We start from the raw sequence: 22,869 nt of genomic DNA, 5'->3' as shown, positions 1-22,869 counted from the left end.
TCTGTGCTGGGTGGGCTCTGCAGCCCCCAGCACAGATCAGCGGGCACGCAGAGCGATCAGATCGCCCCCTTTTTTCCCCCCTATGGGGATGATGTGCAGGGGGGGTCTGATCGCTCCTGCGTGCAGGCTAGTTGCGGGGGGGGGGGGGGCACCTCAAAGCCCCCCTCCGCGGCGACATTCACCCCCCTCCCTCTCCTACCTCTCCCCCCGGTGATCCGGGCTGTACAGGACGCTATCCGTCCTGTGCAGCCAGTGACAGGACGTCCCCTGTCACATGGCGGCGATCCCCGGCCGCTGATTGGCCGGGGATCGCCGATCTGCCTTACGGCGCTGCTGCGCAGCAGCGCCGTACAATGTAAACAAAGCGGATTATTTCCGCTTGTGTTTACATTTAGCCTGCGAGCCGCCATCGGCGGCCCACAGGCTATTCACGGAGCCCCCCGCCGTGAATTGACAGGAAGCAGCCGCTCGCGCGAGCGGCTGCTTCCTGATTAAGCAGCCTGCAGCTGGCGACGCAGTACTGCGTCGCTGGTCCTGCAGCTGCCACTTTGCCGACGCACGGTATAAGCGTGCGGTCGGCAAGTGGTTAACATTGATTTTCACCTGCTATTTACTTGTCATTTTATCCAGATGATTCTGTAATATGTTACTATCTTCTTGAGTGTTGAGAGAGTTATCTAATATTGCTGTCATTTTGTATAGGTTGTGACAGGAGGATTCATTTTGTCCTATGAAATTTGTGCGCAGTCACTTTATATGCTGATTTATCATGTAATTGGTCATGCAATTATGAATTTACCCATATTAAGTATTAGGCACGTCGCACTTTTTGAACCTACCATGACTCCTCTTATAAAGTTCCAAGCCTACTCCATTGTTCACATTCGTGACTATGTTACTGAAATTTGCTGGGCTTAGCTTCAGAACTGTACGAGCGGTGAAAGTCTTTGGATAAAAGCAGGGCCTTCTGTGGGCCGCTCCAGGGGCAAGGAGGGTGGGATCACTTAAAAAAAGCACAAGCAACCTATACCGCTATTGGCCAAAGAGGTGTGTAAAGTCATAGTTGTACTCCAAAAACTGTAGCAAGAGAAGCGCATAGAAAATACATTAATATTGTAGAACAGCTGTAGAATTGGAAGGATAATTTAGTGGGAAAGAAACCAAGGGTCACCAAAATAATAAAAAAAATATTTTCAGTAACCCTCTAACTTCATACGTTGCTTTGAAAAGTGGCAACACACTCCTGGGTTTCATTTTTCCCCCCAAAGGCAAACCACTGACCCTTATGCATTTTTCAAGAGTTTGCCTTCAAATCAAATTGCTGAGGAAAAAAAATGCTGATCAAAAAATTGTACCGTGCCTTTTTTTCAAGCAAACATCTGCAAAAACACCCATAAACTCTAGTTTCCTCTCTAGCGCACCCTGTTTCTCTGGAGAAGAACATGAGGGCAGCATTCCCAAAAGCCAGAACTTGGTTTAGGACAGAGGACCTTATCACCAGGATTCATAACACGAGACAGGCAAAAAGGCCTCTGGATATCTGGGTGCTCCATGCACTGCCATAGGCTGTAATGTGAATTATGGCTAAAGTGGCGGTCAGACAGGAATTTAGGCATTTTAGTGTTGCGTTATTCAGCTGCAGCAATAGCTGGAAGTCAAATGACATTTGTCCAGAGTCCCTGGTGGCCTGGGAGGGGAACAGTAATTAATGGTGCCAGGACTTTTACAGGAGCAGGGTAAGCCATTTTTTGGCTTTACCCTGCGCCTTAATTACATGAATGCTTCATAACAACCCAGAATGATATGCAAGGGGCATGCAGGCTACAGAAACAGGAGAGCAAATCTGTTGTCGTCAGAAGTCAGACTGTTTTTGGAGCAGTATTCAATGATATCATTTTTGCAAAGCGTAACACCAGGCCGCCTCCGAATGGCCTCCAATCAGAGATGCGCTGAGCCCCCCCAGGAACTACAAACGCACCTTGAACAAATGTTCCAGACTGCCTGAGACTAGGCGGTATAAACAATCTCCTACTTTCACAGAGATTAAAGAGGAACTGTAAGCTCAAAATAATTTATTGCCAGCAGGTAGCCTATACCCAATTTATAGATGAAAACTCAGTATTTTCTGCTAGAAATCCAGCATTTTGCTGGAATTACACCTTTAAGTAGGAAGCCACGCCCCCTCATGAGGCTGCTCCGCGGCTGTATATTCATTAAGCTTGTGCGCACTGCCTTCTGGGTAGTGACATCATGGGTTGCTAAGGGGGAAAAAAAACAGCAGTCCTCACTGTTATCAAGGTGGGACATGTGCACGAGGCAGAAGAAGTTTATCTTGCAGCCTCCGATGGGATGATTGATCATCCCTCTCTGCCCTGTGAAGCTGCCGCTGCCACTATCAGGTCAGCGACATGTGTTTAACTCTCCTCATCCCAGCTGGAATCCCTCTTGTCAGCTCTTCCTACAGCCTCCGATGATCTTATAGCTCTGCCTGCATGTCATGTGCATTCACCCGACATGCAGGCAGAGTTAGAAGATCATCGGAGGCTGTAGGAAGAGCTGACAAGAGGGATTCCAGCTGGGATGAGGAGAGTTAAACACATGTCGCTGACCTGATAGTGGCAGCGGCAGCTTCACAGGGCAGAGAGGGATGATCAATCATCCCATCGGAGGCTGCAAGATAAACTTCTTCTGCCTCGTGCACATGTCCCACCTTGATGACAGGGAGGACTGCTGTTTTTTTTCCCCCTTAGCAACCCATGATGTCACTACCCAGAAGGCAGTGCGCACAAGCTTAATGAATATACAGCCGTGGAGCAGCCTTATGAGGGGGCGTGGCTTCCTACTTAAAGGTGTAATTCCAGCAAAATGCTGGATTTCTAGCAGAAAATACTGGGTTTTCATCTATAAATTAGGTATAGGCTACCTGCTGGCAATAAATTATTTTGAGCTTACAGTTCCTCTTTAAGAAACACGTATTCCAGGAAATCAAAGTACAGGTCAAAGAAAGCTCTCAGTTTGGTCTGGATGTTCCGCACCTGCGCAGTACGTGTGCGGTTCATCACAGAATCATGGAGGCCAGTGCAAAGCTCCTAATGTAATTGGCATCCATAACACACCCATGGCCCAACTTCATTGGGAAGTAAACCTTGGTAGGTGGGAGTTTTCTCTGTATATAAGAGCGATCCCTATTTTATGGGTACCTTATTTTCACTTTTTACTTGCACTTTGCTTTCCTTTCTTGCACTGTAGCCTAGTTAAACTTACTTCGGATGTAACTTAACCTAGTCTAGTAGTGCTGACTTCTGATTGCAACGCTGCCTAAATCAAGATTTGCAATGATATTTCTATTCTTGCTTTGCTGCTGTAATGACATGAACACCTTGTATTTTAGATTAAAGCCAAAAAAAACCTTCAACTGCTTGCGAGCGTCTATGGTCTACATCGACCAAGGTCAAATACACAAAATATTACATCCACCTCATATATTTCGTGCTTAGTTCAGGTACCCTTCAAAGCATACCTGAAGGGAGAAAAAGTGCTCCAAATGGGTTCCCCCTTGTCTCCACTGTTCCAGCGCTAGAACTCCCTCAAACAAGGGCTTGTCAAAGAGTGTATGCGGCCGAATTACTCAGCGTAGGACGCCTCGCGTCTGTGCAGTAGCATGGAGCTGATCAGGATTGGCTTTTTCCGCTGAGCTCATGCGACCCTGTGCTACTGCGCAGGCACAAGGCGTCCTGCGTGGTGCGGCCTCACTTGTCCACAAATGGAAGCACAACTGTACATTTCCAGATGGTTCCTGCTCTGGACCAGTGGTTTCGAGGAGGACATTGGAAACCTCCTGAGGATCAAGAGGGTTCCCTCTACCAAGGTAAGAATCTAACTTTTGCTTTTTAAAAAAAAAAAAACTGGGACTGGGGCTTTAATTTGAAGGCAATAATGCAATTTCAGCTGCACAGAGAATATGATACACATACAAACTCATGTACATGAACACAGATGAGCCTTACTGGATGCTGTCCAGCCACTGCACAAACTCATAGGCGCTGCTGGTCGGGGCGTGGCACTGAACGTAGGACTCCGGAGCGCAATCCACAGTATTGAAGACCACAAGGCTATATTGTGTCCCGCCATACTGAAAGAAGCCAAGGCAGTAGCAGATCAGTATACATGTGTGGAGCCTCTGCCTGCACAGCTACAATGGTTATAAATGACAATGAGTAACTTACATCTCCTCCAAAGTCAGTTTCTGCCGGAGGACCCCCATTGAAATACCTACAGAAAAACATGTTAGAAGATTAGATAGACAATCACACCAAAGATCATGCCAAAGAACAACTTCCCCTAACAGGGATAGTCAACGAGGTGCAAATATTAATAGCTGATATTTTCCCTGAGTTTTGCATTTTTATACAGTATAATAATAAACTCGAGTATAGTAAACTACCTTCCCAGGTCACGGCCAATCTCCATTATAAGTCTATGAGAGCAATGCCTAGTATAGTAAACCTGGATATAAAAGAACTTCTGTTATAGTAAACATGTTTTTTGCCCCTACGTGACGCTGACTCTGGATACAGTAAAAAGTGAGCTGTGCATGCGTCATATGTCCGTGTGAAACCCATGGTCGGCTGCTCTCTTCAGGCAGGTGCTGCAAGTCCCACCTGCAGTGATATCAGAGCCACTCACCGGAAGCAAGTGGCTTCCTCTATTCAGTGACGGCTGCAATTTCTAAGGAGCCCAAGATAGTGTACCACCAATATGTCCAGCCTGGCTATGCAGCCCTAAGGTATACTTAACCTTGTAGTCCACCAAACATGCAAGAGCTTGTACTGTACCTCCAATGAAAGGACAGAGTTGCTCCTTTGCAGCAGACAATGTACCAGGGCATGCTGGGCCATTCCTAGGACAATTTCTGATGTAGTAAACCACTTTGCCCAGCCCCTTGGAGTTTACTATAACAAGATTATACTGTATACACAAACCAAATTAGAGGGTAAAAAAGTGATATTTACAATCTGAAAACGTAAGCTCAAGCCTAAATCCCCATCTCCTACCGAGGAAGGCATAAAAGGCCTAGCCCATCATTTTCTTTTTCTAAGAGGAACTGTAGTGAAAATGACATAATGAATAACATTCCTTATTTTTTACATTAATTTATAGATTATTTAATCAATGTTTACCCAATGTAAAATTGTTCCTCTCTCTGATTTACATTCTGAAATGCATCACTGATGGTGACATCTTTAGTTGTGCCAAGTGATCTGTACGGAATGTTTGTTACTGAGAGTTCTATGCACAGAGGGAGATAGGGACTGCTCCCACTACACGCAGATTGGATGCAGAAAAACTGACCCCAATGAATGCCTATGGGAAAATCTGCATCAAAATGACCTGTGAAATCCTAAAGGTACTCATAGGACTTTGGGCCCCTTAGCGCAGTTAGGGTGCAAAAAAGTGCCACACATGTGGTATCACCGTACTCAGGAGAAGTAGTATAATGTGTTTTGGGGTGTATTTTTACACATACCCATGCTGGGTGGGAGAAATATCTCTGTAAATGGACAATTGTGTGTAAAAAAATCAAAAGAAATCTCATTTACAGAGATATTTCTCCCACCCAGCATGGGTATGTGTAAAAATACACCCCAAAACACATTATACTATTTCTCCTGAGTAAGGCGATACCACATGTGTGACATTTCTTTTGCAGCCTAGGTGCGCTAAGGGGCCCAAAGTCCTATGAGCACCTTTAGGCTTTACAGGGGTGCTTACAATTTAGCACCCCCCAAAATGCCAGGACAGTAAACACACCCCACAAATGACCCCATTTTGGAAACTAGACACTTCAAGGTATTCAGAGAGGGGCATGGTGAGTCCGTGGCAGATTTTTTTGTCACCAGTTAGCAGAAATGGAAACTTTTTTTTATTTATTTTTTTTGTCACAAAGTGTCATTTTCCGCTAACTTATGACAAAAGATAAAATCTTCTATGAACTCACCATGCCTCTTAGTGAATACTTTGGGGTGTCTTCTTTCCAAAATGGGGTCATTTGGGGGGTATTTATACTATCCTGGAATTCTAGCACCTCATGAAACCTGACAGGTGCTCAGAAATGAGAGAGACGCTTCAAAATGGGAAAATTCAATTTTTGCACCATAGTTTGTAAACGCTATAACTTTTACCCAAACCAATAAATATACACTGAATGGGTTTTTTTTAATCAAAAACATGTTTGTCCACATTTTTCGCGCTGCATGTATACAGAAATTTTACTTTATTTGAAAAATGTCAGCACAGAAAGTTAAAAAAAATCATTTTTTTGCCAAAATTCATGTCTTTTTTGATGAATAGAATAAAAAGTAAAAATCGCAGCAGCAATCAAATAGCACCAAAAGAAAGCTGTATTAGTGACAAGAAAAGGAGGTAAAATTCATTTAGGTGGTAGGTTGTATGACTGAGCAATAAACCATTTAAGCTGCAGTGGTCTGAATGGAAAAAAAGGCCCTGGTTCTTAAGGGGTGAAAAGACTGCGGTCCTTAAGTGGTTAAAGTTCCTCTTTAACCACTTAAACCTTTCTGGACAAGTATTTTTGTCCAGATAGGCGCAGCTAAAGGCAAACTGGATGAGAATTCTCATCCAGTTTACAAACAGCGGTACCTGCGGGGTGCGCAGGCTGCGGGCCGCGCACCCCGACGGTTTTCCGTGTTGGCGATTGGGGAAGAGAAAGAAAGCTTCTCTGAACCAATCGCAATGCCTGTGATGAAAGGACAAGCCCCCGATTAGAGGCCATGTCCATTTATAAGAATGTAATGTGTTGTTTTTTTTTTAAACTTCATTAAACTGAACCTAAACTGAGAAGGACATGTATTTTTCCTTTTAAAATAATACCAGTTGCCAGGCTCTCCTGCTGATCCTGTGTCTCTAATACTTTCAAGAGAACCCGAGGTGTGTTTAAAGAATGTTATCTGCATACAGAGGCTGGATCTGCCTATACAGCCTAGCCTCTGTTGCTATCCCAAACCCCACTAAGGTCCCCCTGCACTTTGCAATCCCTCATAAATCACAGCCCTGCTGTGAGGCTGTATTTACATCTGTAGTGTCAGTCTCAGCTGCTCCTCCGCCTCCTGCATAGCTCTGGTCCCTGCCCCCCTCCCTTCCCTCCAATCAGCAGGGAGGGAAGGGATGCAGGCGGGGACTGGAGTTCTGCAGGAGGCGGGGAGAGCAGCAGACTGACACTATAGAGATAAACACAGCCAGCTCTGACAAGCTGTTTGTCAGCAGCATGGCTGTGATTTATGAGGGATTGCAGAGTGCAGGGGGACCTTAGGGGGGTTTGGGATAGCAACAGAGGCTGGGCTGTATAGGCAGATCCAGCCTCTGTATAGAGATAATATTTTTCAAACCCACCTCGGGTTCTCTTTAAGCTACAGCCCCTGATTAAGCATGCGGATCAGGTGCTCTGACTGAAGTCAGACTGGATTAGCTGCATGCTTGTTTCAGGTGTGTGATTCAGCCACTATTGCAGCAAAGAGATCAGCAGGACTACCAGGCAACTGGTATTGTTTAAAAGAAAACATCCATATCTCTCTCAGTTTAGGTTTCCTTAACGTTAAAACACTGTCTTGTAAACCAAGGAGTGTTCATCGCCCTCTAGTGGTGAAAAGTAAAATTACCCTGCACAGATTAAAAAAAAAGCAATAAATAAGCCTCACAACATACATATTAAAAAAAAACATAAGTCCCTAAAGCCCAATCTACACAATACGATTCTTTGTACGATTCTATTTACGATCCGATTAAATCCAACACGTCCGATCGGGATTCGTTTTAATTCGATTTGCCATTGCAAAACAATGCCAAATCGAATTGAATCGAATCCCGATCGGACATGCCAGATTTAATCGGATCGTAAATAGAATCGTAATCGAATCGTACAAAGAATCGTATCGTGTAGATTGGGCTTAAGGCAACTATAAATGGATTTTTTGCTGGTTTTTTTTTTATATTTTAAATTGTTTGCTTGGTAACTGGGGGAGGGGGCTTTGGAAGTGATTTAATTATATTAATTTTAGTAGAAAAGGGCTTACAATTGATGGGACACAAAAAGAAAAAACACAGAAAAAAATACACTGGCCCTTTTCCATTAGCTGGGCGCATCCACTAGGTGGCGATAATTACTATTCCCCCTCCAGGCCGCCATGGATAGTAGGGAAAGCTGTAATTCTGGAGGAGTTTTATCGCCACCTAGTGGATGCGCCCGGCTAACGGAAAATTACCAATATACCTTTATTTCAAAATAATATATTGTAGCCATAAATTGTACTAGGAACATAATTTAAATGTTGTGATAGCCGGGACTAATGGGCAAATACAACAGGTGAGTTTTATTTATAGTTGGTTATTTTAAAAACTATAGGGGGTGGAATTGGAGAAATCGAGTATTATTTCTTTTTTTTGTGTGTGTATTTGCCTTCAAAATGCATAGAAAAAAGTAATTACTGAAAACAAGTATCACTCACAAAACTTAATTTGTGGCGAGAAAAAACAAGATATAGATCATTTACGTGAGAGGAGTAGTGATAAAGTTATTGGTGAATGAATGGGAGGAGCGCCGACAGGGAATATTTCTTCCATCCTGAAGGTGAAAACATCTGCGGGCTGAAGTGGTTAAACCCCTCTCAGCTCCCCTACCTAATATAGGACTTGATGCACAAACTGCTGGTAATTTTTCTGTGCATAGGAAGCCCCTTCTGCACATGACAATTGTGGCGGTACTAACGCCAGGAGAGTAGCACGCATTACACAATTAACGCATCTTGTATTACTGGGGTAACGTGCGCTCTGCTATGGTAATGCCGATATGCTACTGATAGTTACTCCGGTAACACAAATTGCACTACTTGCTTTACCTGGGCTACTTTCCTAGCATTAGCACCAAGAACACTGTTAACAGTTCTGGCATCATGCCCATAGTTTAAAAAACAGATATTAGTCCATCAAATTCAACCAGAAACAAAATGACCTCCACCTCTGACACTGTGCTGCGCTGTTGAGATAACACATCAACTCCATGCAATCAGAACACACCTGCTTGGAAACCACACATAATAGAACTTACTCTATTGCAGGAAGCAGATAATGTTTCCTCAAGGACTCAAAGTATGGTCCTAAGTTAGCTGTTCCTTCAATGACGAAGACCACATCTGATACAATTCCTCCATTGCCCTGTGTGGCTGCATCCATCGCTGTCACTGCTCAAGAAAACCGCAACCTGTGGAACAAATACCGGTACATAAAGTAAAGAAAATCCCAACTGCGCTCAAGATGACAGCAATCCACAGATTAAGCCAGAGCTCACAGATCGTGACTACTTCAGGGTTATCTTCAGTAGCAGGGCTGTGGAGTCGAGTCGGGGCAATTTTGGGTGCCTGGAGTCGGAGACGGGAAAAAATGCACCAACTCCGACTCCTAATGAATTTAAACTGTAATTAAAATAGAAAATATGATAAAGTGTTCTATTTCTCAGATAATAGTCATCATAAATAATGTATACATACAGTAATAGCTGTGTTTAGTCCACAAAAATGAAATAAACAAATCAAAATTAGTTACTTGCGCTGCTTCAATAAAGCAGTCCTCATATTTTTAAAGTCAGATATACACATCTGATTGTGACTGTATATATGATGTGTACCAGGAATCTCTTATATACTAAATAACATCTATGCTGTAAGTATAAAGCCTGATGTGTAGCCGTGTCACTAATAGAGATGGTCAATGAGATGGAAATAATCCTGCGTTGATTCTGATTTATGCAAATTTGCTCATGAAATCAAATAATTTGATATGTTGTTAAAATTTGGTTTGGTGAGTACGAATTAAATGGTACATGTGAAGAATGAAAAGAAAAGTTTTATACATACCTGGGGCTTCTTCCAGCCCCCTTCAGGCTAATCAGTCCCTCACTGTCCACCTCCACCACCTGGATCTTCTGCTATGAGTCCTGGTAATTCAGCCAGTCAGCGCAGTTCGGCTGCATGCCGCTTCCACAGCCAGGAGCGTTCTGCACCTGCACAATAGTGCTGCGCAGGTGTAGTACGCTCCCAGCGGCGGAGTGTGTGCATGCACACTACGCCAGACACGCTCAAGTACCTGGACTCATAGCAGAAGACCCAGGTGGCGTAGGAGGACAGCGAGGGACTGATTAGCCTGAAGGGGGCTGGAGGAAGCCCCAGGTATGTATAAACCTTTAATTTCATCTGTCTCAGGTTTACTTTGTTACACAGTAGTACTATACTCTACATATGCTCTCCCCACAGATCTGCAGGGAATCCACTGAGAATGTTGTGCACATTGAACACAGAGGTGTTGTCTATCACCCATAAACCTGGTTCAGATTGTGTATGAAGAATGTGTAATAGAGGAAGAATAGCCTCTTTCTCCTGCAGAGTACCTGCACATCACTCTTACATGTACCCACAGTCACATTGCCTCGGGCCTGATAGATGTTCTTTGTTCCGGTCTGTACCTTTTACAAGTACTCTTACCAAGGACTAGTTTTAGTCTATGACTAAAGGGAATAAATATGGCAGTCTCCATATCCTTCTCGCTTCAGTTGTCTTTTAAAATTCCTAAGCGTTGGCAGTTAAGAGAAGAATTTCATGTGATACTTTCAATCAACAAGATTGTAATATGCAAATTAGAGGAGTCGGAGTAATCCTAAACTGAGGAGTTGGAGTCGGTGGATTTTTGTACCGACACCACAGCCCTGTTCAGTAGTGCACAAGGGCATAATTATTAATATGTTTTGTCCTCTACATACACCTGTTTATCTCATCATGTCACATGTCTCCTCCAGTATACTTTAAAAGCATGTAATGCTCACACATACAGCAGCCGTGGACAGCGGCAGGATCCAAACATCAGGCCCCAGGGAGGGAGATGGAACACTTCACTTTTGCCGGCTCCATGTGCGTCTGGCTTCTCCCTTTTCTCTTTAGAAACAAATACACAATACACAATTCAGTTTTATACAATAGTTTAAGTAAATGGAGTCCTCGTGTTACATTGCTATATTACACTGTGTTTTACAGCTCTGGGAAACTTAAAGGACACCTGAAGTTTGAGAGATGCTATTTATACTGAATAATGAGGTTTTAGTTAAAAAAAAATAAAAATATAATGAATAACCCATACATCAAAGGACACCTGAAGTGAGAAACGTATGGAGGTTGCCATATTTATTTCCTTTTAAACAATGCACATTGACTGGCTATGCTGCTGATTACCAGTTCTAATACTTTTAGCCACAGACCCTGAACAAGCATGCAGATCAGATGTTTCTGACTGAAATCTTACTGGATTACCTGCATGCTTGTTTCAGGTGTGTGATTCAGACACTACTGCAGCTAAAGAGATCAGCAGGATGCAGCCTCCATATCCCTCTCCCTTCAGGCATACATTTGAAAAGGGCAGCCTGGTCGTGTACTACTTCCGGGTCGCAATGTCCCGCAGTAGTACGCATGCCCGTGTCCACCTGCGTCCATTAGTATGCATGCCCAGGCCCGGCAGTGCACGTCCTTGATTGCATGCCTGTAGCCAGGCACGCTTTGCACATGTGCATGACGTCACAAAGCGTGCCCGGCCACAGGTGCGCAATCAAGGACGCGCACTGCCAGGCCTGCGTACTAATGGAAACGTGCGGACACAGGCATGCGTACTACTGCGGGACATTGCGACCTGTAAGTAGTACACGGCCAGGCTGCCCATAAATGTTCGCCACCATCTCTACCACCCAGTTCCTTTGCATTTATACTTTAGCTGTTACGCTGTCCCCAAGTCTTCACCGTACTTCCATATTGGCAGCCAACGTGGCTGCCAGCTCAATCGCGCGTGTGCGCGTGTGCGTGTCCCCACATCCTGTTTGCGGGTAGTCACATGGGACACCAATGCAGAAGTACAGCTGAAGGGGTTACAAGTAAAGTATAAATGCACGGGCACCAGGGGGTATTTGGGAGGGGCAGCAGCCAGGGGTTTTCAGCACATTTTATTGTCCCTGATTATCCTACGCCATTATTGCAACGCACCCTATTGACCATGTCAGCCTGACGTTTCCCAACATGTCCCATCAATACATTCTACCAATATCAGCCCAAAATTAGTCTAATAAGTCGGTGCTCTCAGCAGCACAGATTTTTATGTTTCAATAATAATTACTGGATGGTTTTATCATCCACAAAATTGTATGGCCACCTTTACAGTAGAATTTCTCGACAGCTATGTATATGTGAACACAGCCACCAACAGAATGGAAGTGATTTGGATATAATGGTCAGGTAGGTGCTCAAGGCAGACTGATATGTTAAGATTGTACAGTGTATAGACTGCCTCAGACATCTGTATCACCCAGGACCAACTCACAGGCTGGCACAAATCATCACGTGTGATAGGAAGATATAGAACCAGCTGTAACATCCCATCTAATGCAGAGCTACCGACACCAGCCACCCCGGTGTAAGTAACAGGGCATGTTGGGAGTTGTAGTCCATTAGCACTGCCCCACGAGTTTACCTACCTCATTCCCCCCGTGCAGTACTAGTGCGCTACCCGTAGGCGTCTCCCTACCGGAGGTACGAGCAACCCTCTGCCCGGGTTCCACACCGTCCCTTCAGCATAGGCGCAGGCTGACTATCCGAGAACCGCGTTGTCAACACAAGATAGAAGCTTCCGGGATTGACTAGTGCTGTCTGCGGGAATCCTACATACACTGTACTCCTCAGTGGCAGCAGCGCTGATGCTGGTGGGAGGAGGGAATGACAGCTCTGCTCTGTCTGGTGGTGAAGTCTAATTTTGAATAGGCTCGTACTCGTAGTCCTTTATATGTTCCTAATAGTTTGGGGTATTCTGTAGTATATTCTCTTAATACTGTAATAAACTCCAAGGGACTAGGAAAAGTGCTTTACTATATCAGAAGTTTAACTCCCAACTGTCCCTCACAGTCACAGTCCCACTTTGGGAATCTAGTCCCTCTGTCCCTCTTTCTTCCTCAATTGTCCCTCTTTTAGGACTCTTGTACAGAAAAATATATGTATTTTTCTACTGAAAAACTGTATTGAATATACTCTAAATGTTTATATAATTTGAATTGATATATTTCTTGTTTTTAAATGTCAATATGAAATAAAATACCAGGGTAGAAAATACCAAAGTAGTTTGAATTGTAAAACAACATATTTTTCCTATGAAAACTTAATGGTATGCGTAACTAGGGGTGTGTGTGATTATGGGTGTGGCCTGAAAATGTAATGGTATGCGTGACTAGGGGTGTGTGATTAGGGTGTGATTATGGGTGTGACCATTTTTCTTATCTTTAAATGTTGGGAGGTATGGTTTGCTATATTAGAAATTGCCCAAGAAATGGTCCAGCATGCCCTGGTACAATCTCTGCTGCAAAGGACCAACTCTGTCCTCCCATTGTATAGTACAAGAACTTGCACATTTGGTGTACTACAAGGTTAAAGTGTACCTGAGACGAAAGAAGGGAAACATTTTATATATACCTGGGGCTTCCTGCAGCCCCCTCCTCCACACAGATCGCTCCCTCGCAGCCGTCCAAAGCCTCCTGTATCCTCCGGTAGCAGCCCCACTATCTTCGGCTAGTTGGCACAGTCTACCCCCACGCACTCCCGTGGCTGGGAGCATTCTGCACCTGCACGGTAGTACTGCGTAAGCGCAGAACGCTCCTGAGGATGGGAGTGCACGGCCGGGCCACGCATGCGCAGAGATTTTCCAGCATTCAGTCGACTATGGTCAGAAATGAATTAAAAGATCAGTTGGACGGCCATGTTACAGCACCAATTTTCTTCCAATTAAATAAAATGATTGAATCAGAAGGGTCGAGCGGCCTGCAATATTGAGTAATGTATGGGCGCCCGCTTCCTGACTTGATCGGGCAGGATGGACAACTTTAGTTGATCGTGAAGGAATCACATGATTTGGAGAGACACAGAACTGATTTTTGTTTTCAGAGCATGGAGGTACAACATTGGTCATATTACTTAGTGAAGGAGAATTGCCAGGCTCTCACATGTGGTATGTGGGTCACTAGTTGATTGACTTTCAATTGATCACATGGTTGTTACACACACACACACACACACACACACACACACACACACACACACACACACACACACACACACACACACACACACACACACACAGTACACACACACACACACAGTACACACACACACACACTCCACACACACACACACACACACTCCACACACACACACACACACACACACACACACACACACACACTCCACACACACATACACACACACACTCCACACACACACACACACACACACACACACACACACACACACACACACACACACACACACACACACACACACAGACACACTCAACACACACACACACACACACACACACACAGACACACTCCACACACACACACTCCACACACACACACACACACACACACACACACACACAGACACACTCCACACACACACACACACACAGACACACTCCACACACACACACACACACACACACACACACACACACACACACACACACACACACACACACTCCACACACATTACACAGAGAACAAGCCTGGCAGAGTAAACACTAAACAGTATATTACTACCCCCTCCCTGGTCTAGAGTCTGCAACGCATGGAGTTAACTAGCTGCCGCGGCTGCATCTTGCCTGTGTCTGACCTCCAGGCTGGCTGTGACAGTTCTCCCCCTCACTTGGCTCTGTAGCAGAGGCTTCTCACTCCCTCTTGGTGGCATGCGGATTGCGGAGGATCAGCAAGGGTCGGCGGGCACCGGGCGGGCAATTCAAAACTGGCTCCTCTAAGATGTCTCCACTACACGTGCAGGGGGCTGAGCCACTCGTGCTCTCTCCAGCCCCCTGCCTATTCATTCAATCTCGTGCCCCCTGCCTGGTGTTCCTGATTGGGCAGGGGGCGGATGGACAAGGGGACCAGCAGTGCTTCTGAGCAGCGAGCACCGCCCACAACATGGCGGCCGCTGTATGTGTAAACGGCGGCCGCGCAAAGTAAAAACATTCGTGGCACTCCCGTTGGGCACCCCAGATCAGTAATTAGGGGCACCCCAAAGCTATATCCGTGGCACGTGCCACCAATTTGTGACGCTAGCGACGCGCCTGGTCCCCACTATATGTAGCCAGGGGTATATGTGCCCAGTATATGTAGCCAGGGGTATATGTGCTCAGTATATGTAGCCAGGGGTATATGTGTCCCCAGTATATGTAGCCAGGGATATATGTCCCCAGTATATGTAGCCAGGGGTATATGTGCCCAGTATACGTAGCCAGGGGTATATGTGCCCAGTATATGTAGCCAGGAGTATATATGCTCATTATATGTAGCCAGGGGTATAGGTGTCCCCAGTATATGTACCCAGGGTTATAGGTGTCCCCAGTATATGTAGCCAGGGGTATAGGTGTAGCCAGGGGTATATGTCTCCAGTATATGTAGTCAGGGGTATATGTCCCAGTAAATGTAGCCAGGGGTATAGGTGTCCCAAGTATATATAGCCAGGGGTATATGTGCCCAGTATATGTAGCCAGGGGTATAGGTGTCTCCAGTATATGTAGCCAGGGGTATATGTCAGTATGTGTAGCCAGGCGTATAGGTGTCCCCAATATATGTAGCCAGGGGTATATGTCCCCAGTATATGTAGCCAGGGGTATATGTGCCCAGTATATGTAGCCAGGGGTATATGTGCCCAGTATATGTAGCCAGGGATATAGGTGTCCCCAGTATATGTAGCCAGGGGTATATGTCCTCAGTGTATGTAGCCAGGTGTATAGGTGTCCCCAGTATATGTAGCCAGGGGTATATGTCCCCAGTATATGTAGCCAGGGATATATATCCCCAGTATATGTAGCCAGGCGTATAGGTGTCCCCATTATATGTAGTCAGGGGTATAGGTGTCCGCAGTATATATAGCCAGGGGTATATGTCCCCAGTATATGTAGCCAGGGGTATATGTGCCCAGTATATGTAGCCAGGGGTATATGTGCTCAGTATATGTAGCCAGGGGTATAGGTGTCCCCAGTATATGTAGCCAGGGGTATAGGTGTCCCCAGTATATGTAGCCAGGGGTATATGTCCACAGTATATGTAGCCAGGTGTATAGATGTCCCCAGTATATGTAGTCAGGCGCATAGGTGTCACCAATATATGTAGCCAGGCGTATAGGTGTCACCAATATATGTAGCCAGTGGTATATGTTCACAGTATATGTAGCCAGGGGTATCTCTCCCCAGTATACAGTGGTGTGAAAAACTATTTGCCCCTTTCCTGATTTCTTATTCTTTTGCATGTTTGTCACACTTAAATGTTTCTGCTCATCAAAAACCATTAACTATTAGTCAAAGATAACATAATTGAACACAAAAGGCAGTTTTAAATTATGGTTTTTATTATTTAGTGAGAAAAAAAACCTCCAAACCAACATGGCCCTGTGTGAAAAAGTGATTGCCCCCCTTGTTAAAAAATAACTTAACTGTGGTTTATCACACCTGAGTTCAATTTCTGTAGTCACCCCCAGGCCTGATTACTGCCACACCTGTTTCAATCAAGAAATCACTTAAATAGGAGGTATCTGACACAGAGAAGTAGACCAAAAGCACCTCAAAAGCTAGACATCATGCCAAGATCCAAAGAAATTCAGGAACAAATTAGAACAAAAGTACTGTAATTGAGATCTATCAGTCTGGTAAAGGTTATAAAGCCATTTCTAAAGCTTTGGGACTCCAGCGAATCACAGTGAGAGCCATTATCCACAAATGGAAAAATCATGGAACAGTGATGAACCTTCCCAGGAGTGGCCGGCCGACCAAAATTACCCCAAGAGCGCAGAGAAAACTCATCCGAGAGGCCACAAAAGACCCCAGGACAACATCTAAAGAACTGCAGGCCTCACTTGCCTCAATTAAGGTCAGTGTTCACAACTCCACTATAAGAAAGAGACTGGGCAAAAACAGCCTGCATGGCAGATATCCAAGGCGCAAACCACTTTTAAGCAAAAAGAACATTAAGGCTCGTCTCAATTTTGCTAAAAAACATCTCAATGATTGCCAAGACTTTTGGGAAAATACCGTGTGGACCGACGAGACAAAAGTTGAACTTTTTGGAAGGTGCGTGTCCCGTTACATCTGGCGTAGAGGTAACACAGCATTTTAGCAAAAGAACATCATATCAACAGTAAAATATGGTGGTGGTAGTGTGATGGTCTGGGGTTGTTTTGCTGCTTCAGGACCTGGAAGGCTTGCTGTGATAGATGAAACCATGAATTCTACTGTCTACCACAAAATCCTGAAGGAGAATGTCCGGCCATCTGTTCGTTAACTCAAGCTGAAGTGATCTTGGGTGCTGCAGCAGGACAATGACCCAAAACACACCAGCAAATCCACCTCTGAATGTCTGAAGAAAAAAAAAAGAAGACTTTGGAGTGGCCTAGTCAAAGTCCTGACCTGGATCCTATTGAGATGTTGTGGCATGACCTTAAAAAGGCGGTTCATGCTAGAAAACCCTCAAATAAAGCTGAATTACAACAATTCTGCAAAGATGAGTGGGCCAAAATTCCTCCAGAGCGCTGTAAAAGACTCGTTGCAAGTTATCGCAAACGCTTGATTGCAGTTTTTGCTGCTAAGGGTGGCCTAACCAGTTATTTGGTTCAGGGGGCAATTTCTTTTTCACACAGGGCCATGTAGGTTTTGAGGTTTTTTTCTCACTTAATAATAAAAACCATCATTTAACACTGCATTTTGTGTTCAATTATGTTATCTTTGACTAATAGTTAACAGTTTTTGATGAGCAGAAACATTTAAGTGTGACAAACATGCAAAAGAATAAGAAATCAGGAAGGGGGCAAATAGTTTTTCACACCACTGTATGTAGCAAGGGCTATATGTGCCCAGTATATGTAGCCAGGGGTATATGTACCCAGTATATGTAGCCAGGGGTATATGTCCACAGTATATGTAGCCAGGTGTATAGATGTCCCCAGTATATGTAGCCAGGGGTATAGGTGTCCCCAGTATATGTAGCCAGGCATATAAGTGTCCCCAATATATGTAGCCAGGGGTATATATCCACAGTATATGTAGCCAGGGGTATATGTCCTCAATATATGTAGCCAGGTGTATTGGTGTCCCCAGTATATGTAGCCAGGGGTATATGTCCACAGTATATGTAGCCAGGCGTATAGGTGTCCCCAGTATATGTAGTCAGGGGTATAGGTGTCCGCAGTATATGTAGCAAGGGGTATATGTCTCAGTATATGTAGCCAGGGGTATATGCGCTCAGTATATGTAGCCAGGGGGTATAGGTGTCCCCAGTATATGTAACCAGGGGTATAGGTGTCGCCTGTATATGTAGCCAGGGGTATACGTCTCCAGTATATGTAGTCAGGGGTATATGTCCCAGTATATGTAGCCAGGGGTATAGGTGTCCCCAGTATATGTAGCCAGGCGTATAGGTGTCCCCAGTACATGTAACTAGGGGTATATGTGTCCACAGTATGTGTAGCCAGGTGTATATATGTCCCCAGTATATGTAGCCAGGGGTATAGATGTCCCCAGTATATGTAGCCAGGCGTATAGGTGTCCCCAATATATGTAGCCAGGGGTATATGTCCACAGTATATATAGCCAGAGGTATATCTCCCCAGTATATGTAACAAGGCGTATATGTACCCAGTATATGTAGCCAGGGGTATATGGCCCCAGTATATGTAGCCAGGGGTATATGTCCTCAGTATATGTAGCCAGGCGTATAGGTGTCTCCAGTATATGTAGTCAGGGGTATATGTCCCAGTACATGTAGCCAGGGGTATAGTAGTCCCCAGTATAGGTAGCCAGGTGTCCTCCCAGCAGGAGGGGAGCAGCGCAGAGAAGGAGGAGCGATAGGCACAGCGGTGGGGAAGGGGTGATGTCTCCCCCCCCCCCCCTTCCATCACCTGGGGCTCCCCTTCCCTCGCTCTCCTCTCCAGATATCAGGGGGAGGGAGGGGGAGCCTATCGCTCCCCCTTTACCCCCCCCCCCCCGCCATAATAAATAAATATAAAAAAAAAAAAACCTCAGGTCACGGCTGGGTGCCCCTAGGGACATGACCCACCCCAAGTTACACCCCTGATCCCGACTTTGAACGCCTGCCGATATGAACTGCCAACATGTCGGGTATTTCCTGCACTGCCACTTGTGAGCTGCTCTGCCCTGTGTGTGTGTGCCGCTGGCTCCCCTTGTGGTCCACTCCCTGTCCGCAACCCTGTGTATGTCCACAACCCCCAATTGTGTCTCCTCTCCCTCCCCCCCTCCGGTGTAATTAGCTGGGTATCGCTCGTCTAACCTAACCCAGCGGCTCCTGCAGGTATCAGAGACCTCTCTTCACTTCCGCACTGCTCCTCTAGTACCATGGCTTCTGCTGATTGCATCATCAGAGGGAGTCTTTCACTAGGGGGAGCCGTGGTGTGTGAAGAGGTCTGCAATCCCCGCAGGAGTCGCTCCATTAAGTAAGGTGAGCGCTACACAAATAATTACAGCGGGGGAGAGGAGACATAAGGGAGGGTTGGGGTGGGGACATACATGGCAAGGCACACTGGGCAGAATGAGAACATACTGGGGACAGCAGGACACACACTAGGGACATAACTGGGGACAGTAGGGGATGAAATGGAGACATACTGGGGACAACAGGGGACGTACTGAAGACCGATAAGGACACTTGGGGACATACAGGGGACATAAGGGGGACACCTGTGCACAGCAGGACACAAACCAAGGACATATTGAAGACAGCAGGGGAAATACTGGGGACAGCAGGGGACACCTGTGGACAGAAGGGGATATACTGGGGACAGATGGACACAGGAGGACACCAATTGGGAGAGAACATCTACAAGATGGAATATGGAAGCACAAGGTTTAGTATATAGGTGCCTAGGTGCGTCTTATACAGCAGAAAATACAGTACACGCGAGTGTGCAGAGGGTTAATTGATTTTGCTGTTTTGTTTGCCACACCCCCTTTGGCACCTCTTCATTGCATATTTAACCACTTATATATATCCGTCCAGAAAGACTGTGCTGCTGCCAGTGCACCGGGCGCGCTCCTGCCACCTTTCGGCAGCCCCAGATCAATGAATGGGAACATGGTTCCCATTCATCGATCTAAGTCCCGGGAGAAAAACCGACGGTCTCTTATCAGAGGCCGCAGTCTTTCTGCAAAAAAAGTTTCCCGTCCTCCTTGTAGTTCCTGGAAGCGAGATCGTTCACTTCCAGGACTTTTTGACTGTGGCCATCTTGTGGCCAAATAGTAAAAATACACCCACATGCATTTTTTATTAAATATAGAGCTTATATTACATTTAAAATTAACTGTTTACCTCCCATACCAAAAATTACCCAAATAAAAATGTTAACTAAAAAAAAAAACATAAATAGTTACCTTAAGGGTCTGAACTTTTTGAAAATGCATGTCGAGAGAGTATATTAATATCATTTTTTAAATTATAAGCTTGTAAATAGTGATGGACGCAAATTGAAAAATTGCACCTTTATTTCCAAATAAAATATCGGCACCCTAAATTGTGATAGGGACATAATTTAAACTGTGTAATAACCGGGACAAATGGGCAAATAAAATGTGTGGGTTTTAATTACGGTATCATGTATTAATTTCAAACTATAATGGCCAAAACCTGAGAAATAATGAATTTTTTCCATTTCTTTCTTAATCTTCCTGTTAAAATTGAATTAGGAGAAAATAATTCTTAGCAAAATGTACCACCCAAAGAAAGCCTAATTAGTGGTGGAAAAAACAAGATATAGATCAATTAATTGTGATAAGTAGTGATCTAGTTATTTGCAAATAAATGGGAGATGAAAGTTGCTCAGATGCATAAGGTGGACAACACTGTAGGCTGAAGTGGTTAAAGAGGAACTTCAGCCTAAACAAGCATACTGTCATTAAGTTACATTAGTTATGCTAATTAAAATAGATAGGTAATATAATCTCTTACCCACCCTGTTTTAAAAGAACAGGCAAATGTTTGTGATTTCATGAGGGCAGCGATCTTTTTGGCTATTTTAAACAAAAGATAATAAATGATCTCCTAGGAGAAACAGTGAATTAAATAAAAGCCTGTATTTATTTTGTATTTTCAACCGGTTTCTGTTACTTTGTGCCTTGCTCAAACTTAAGTCTAGCTGGCTTTCAAAACTTAATTTGTGCTACTTCCTAGTGGTTTTGGATACACAGCTGCTAAAACAGGATTTTAAAGGTTTTTTCCATTGTCCTTAATTGGAAGAGTACTGTAATATTTTTTTCAGGATATGTGCTGGAAATGATGACCTGCTGTAAATACCTTGTAAATCCAATACAATTATGCAACTTTACAGTGTATTCACATATAATAACTTTATTAACCCAATTCAAACCCCCAAGATGCAATAAAAATGTTTAATGTATATCTCAATTTACAGTAAACATATGCATAGAAATATTGCTGCACATAATAAAATGGCATACCTGAGTCATAGAGCAAACAGAGCATAACCTTAGTTAAACTGTTGGCGAAGGGCCAAAGTCCCATTTATATCAGTTTCAAAACAATTTGGGAGCTCTCTCTCTAGTAAAAGAGACCCAAATGTACATAAACGTGTGTGTGTGTGTGTGTGTGTGTGTGTGTGTGTGTGTGTGTGTGTGTGTATAAATAAATATATATATGCACACACACACTACCATACTGAGTGACCCTCTTATACCGAATATGTCCATCTTTAGCTCTGCTCACAGCTGAGATTGTTCTTGGTATGGACTCAACAAAATGCTAATACCGTTGCTGAGGAATGTTGACCCATGCTGACATAATGGCAGATTTCTAAGTTGGGTCACATTGGATGGTGGCTTTTCCAAGCTTTGAAGTGATCTTTTGACTTCATCCAACAAATGCTCGATAGGATTGAGGTCAGGGGACTGAGCTGGTCATGGTAACAGGTTAAACTCTGTTTTATGTTTCTCACACCAATTTAAGACCGATTGAGCATGGGGGCAAGGGCCCACAACAGGCGTCTTTTCCTATTTTTCTGTGATATTAAAGGCACTCATGATGGTCTACTGCTCCTAAAGCCCATCCTTTCTAAAGTCCGTCTTTTTGTGTGTTGGGATATGCTTTGTGATGCACCTGCATTGAATTCAGCTGTAATTTGTTATGTTCTTGCTCTTCTGTTGCTGCAGACTATGCATTCTACTCGTCCTTCACCTCGCTCGTTCACCAGCCTTTGTCGACTGGAATAGTCCTTATCGCTTGAAGTTTTTTCTCTCAACTGTCACTCTCTAAACACCCAAGATACTGTTGGGCAAGACAATCCTATAAGAGTCGTCATTTCAGAGATACTAGCACCAGCTCTCTTGCAATGACGATCATCCCTCGTTCAAAGTCACTTCAATCTTTCGTCTTACGCATTTTGACATTAACGTCTGTGATAACCACATCATCCGAAGCTGAGCATTCCTTATATAAGCAACTTTACATTGTTACATTACTTTTAGTCACTGTTGGACTGTTTTACTTTCAAATAAGGGGTATCTCTAATTTTTGGGCCACTCAGTATATATAGAGATAAATCGGAGGAGTTCGATACCTTACTTGGCTATGAAAGAGCACCTGGCAGAACATACAAAAATATTTAGGATACCCATTTTTGCATTAATTATCCTGGTTTCAGCATCATAAATGCTTCTTATTACTATATATTGCTGTATATTGGTACACCATAAACCTGCCCTGTTAGTGAT

The 22,869-nt window shown here is 44.3% G+C and overlaps 1 protein-coding gene across 8 annotated transcripts in view; it reads right to left on the bottom strand.

Annotated features, from left to right (window-relative positions):
- The window catches only part of LOC137521619 (mediator of RNA polymerase II transcription subunit 25-like), a 53,280-nt gene extending 40,537 nt beyond the window's left edge, over positions 1 to 12,743 (bottom strand). For 3 of the 8 annotated variants that reach the window (XM_068241111.1, XM_068241109.1, XM_068241110.1), the window contains exons 1-5: positions 12,575 to 12,742; positions 10,892 to 10,994; positions 9,119 to 9,271; positions 4,227 to 4,272; positions 4,008 to 4,132 (exon numbers count right to left, since the gene is read on the bottom strand). In XM_068241111.1, the coding sequence (XP_068097212.1) occupies positions 4,008 to 4,132; positions 4,227 to 4,272; positions 9,119 to 9,243 (296 nt within the window). In that variant the 5' untranslated portion in view covers positions 9,244 to 9,271; positions 10,892 to 10,994; positions 12,575 to 12,742. Of the gene's footprint in view, positions 1 to 4,007; positions 4,133 to 4,226; positions 4,273 to 9,118; positions 9,272 to 10,885; positions 10,995 to 12,574 lie in introns of all 8 variants that reach the window. The other 5 variants (XM_068241112.1, XM_068241106.1, XM_068241105.1 and 2 more) reach the window with 5 other exon arrangements.
- Positions 12,744 to 22,869: the final 10,126 nt, after the last annotated feature.

This window comes from Hyperolius riggenbachi, chromosome 6 (assembly GCF_040937935.1).
Source record: "Hyperolius riggenbachi isolate aHypRig1 chromosome 6, aHypRig1.pri, whole genome shotgun sequence".
NCBI classification, from domain to species: domain Eukaryota; kingdom Metazoa; phylum Chordata; class Amphibia; order Anura; family Hyperoliidae; genus Hyperolius; species Hyperolius riggenbachi.
This window is presented reverse-complemented; position numbering and strand designations above follow the sequence as displayed.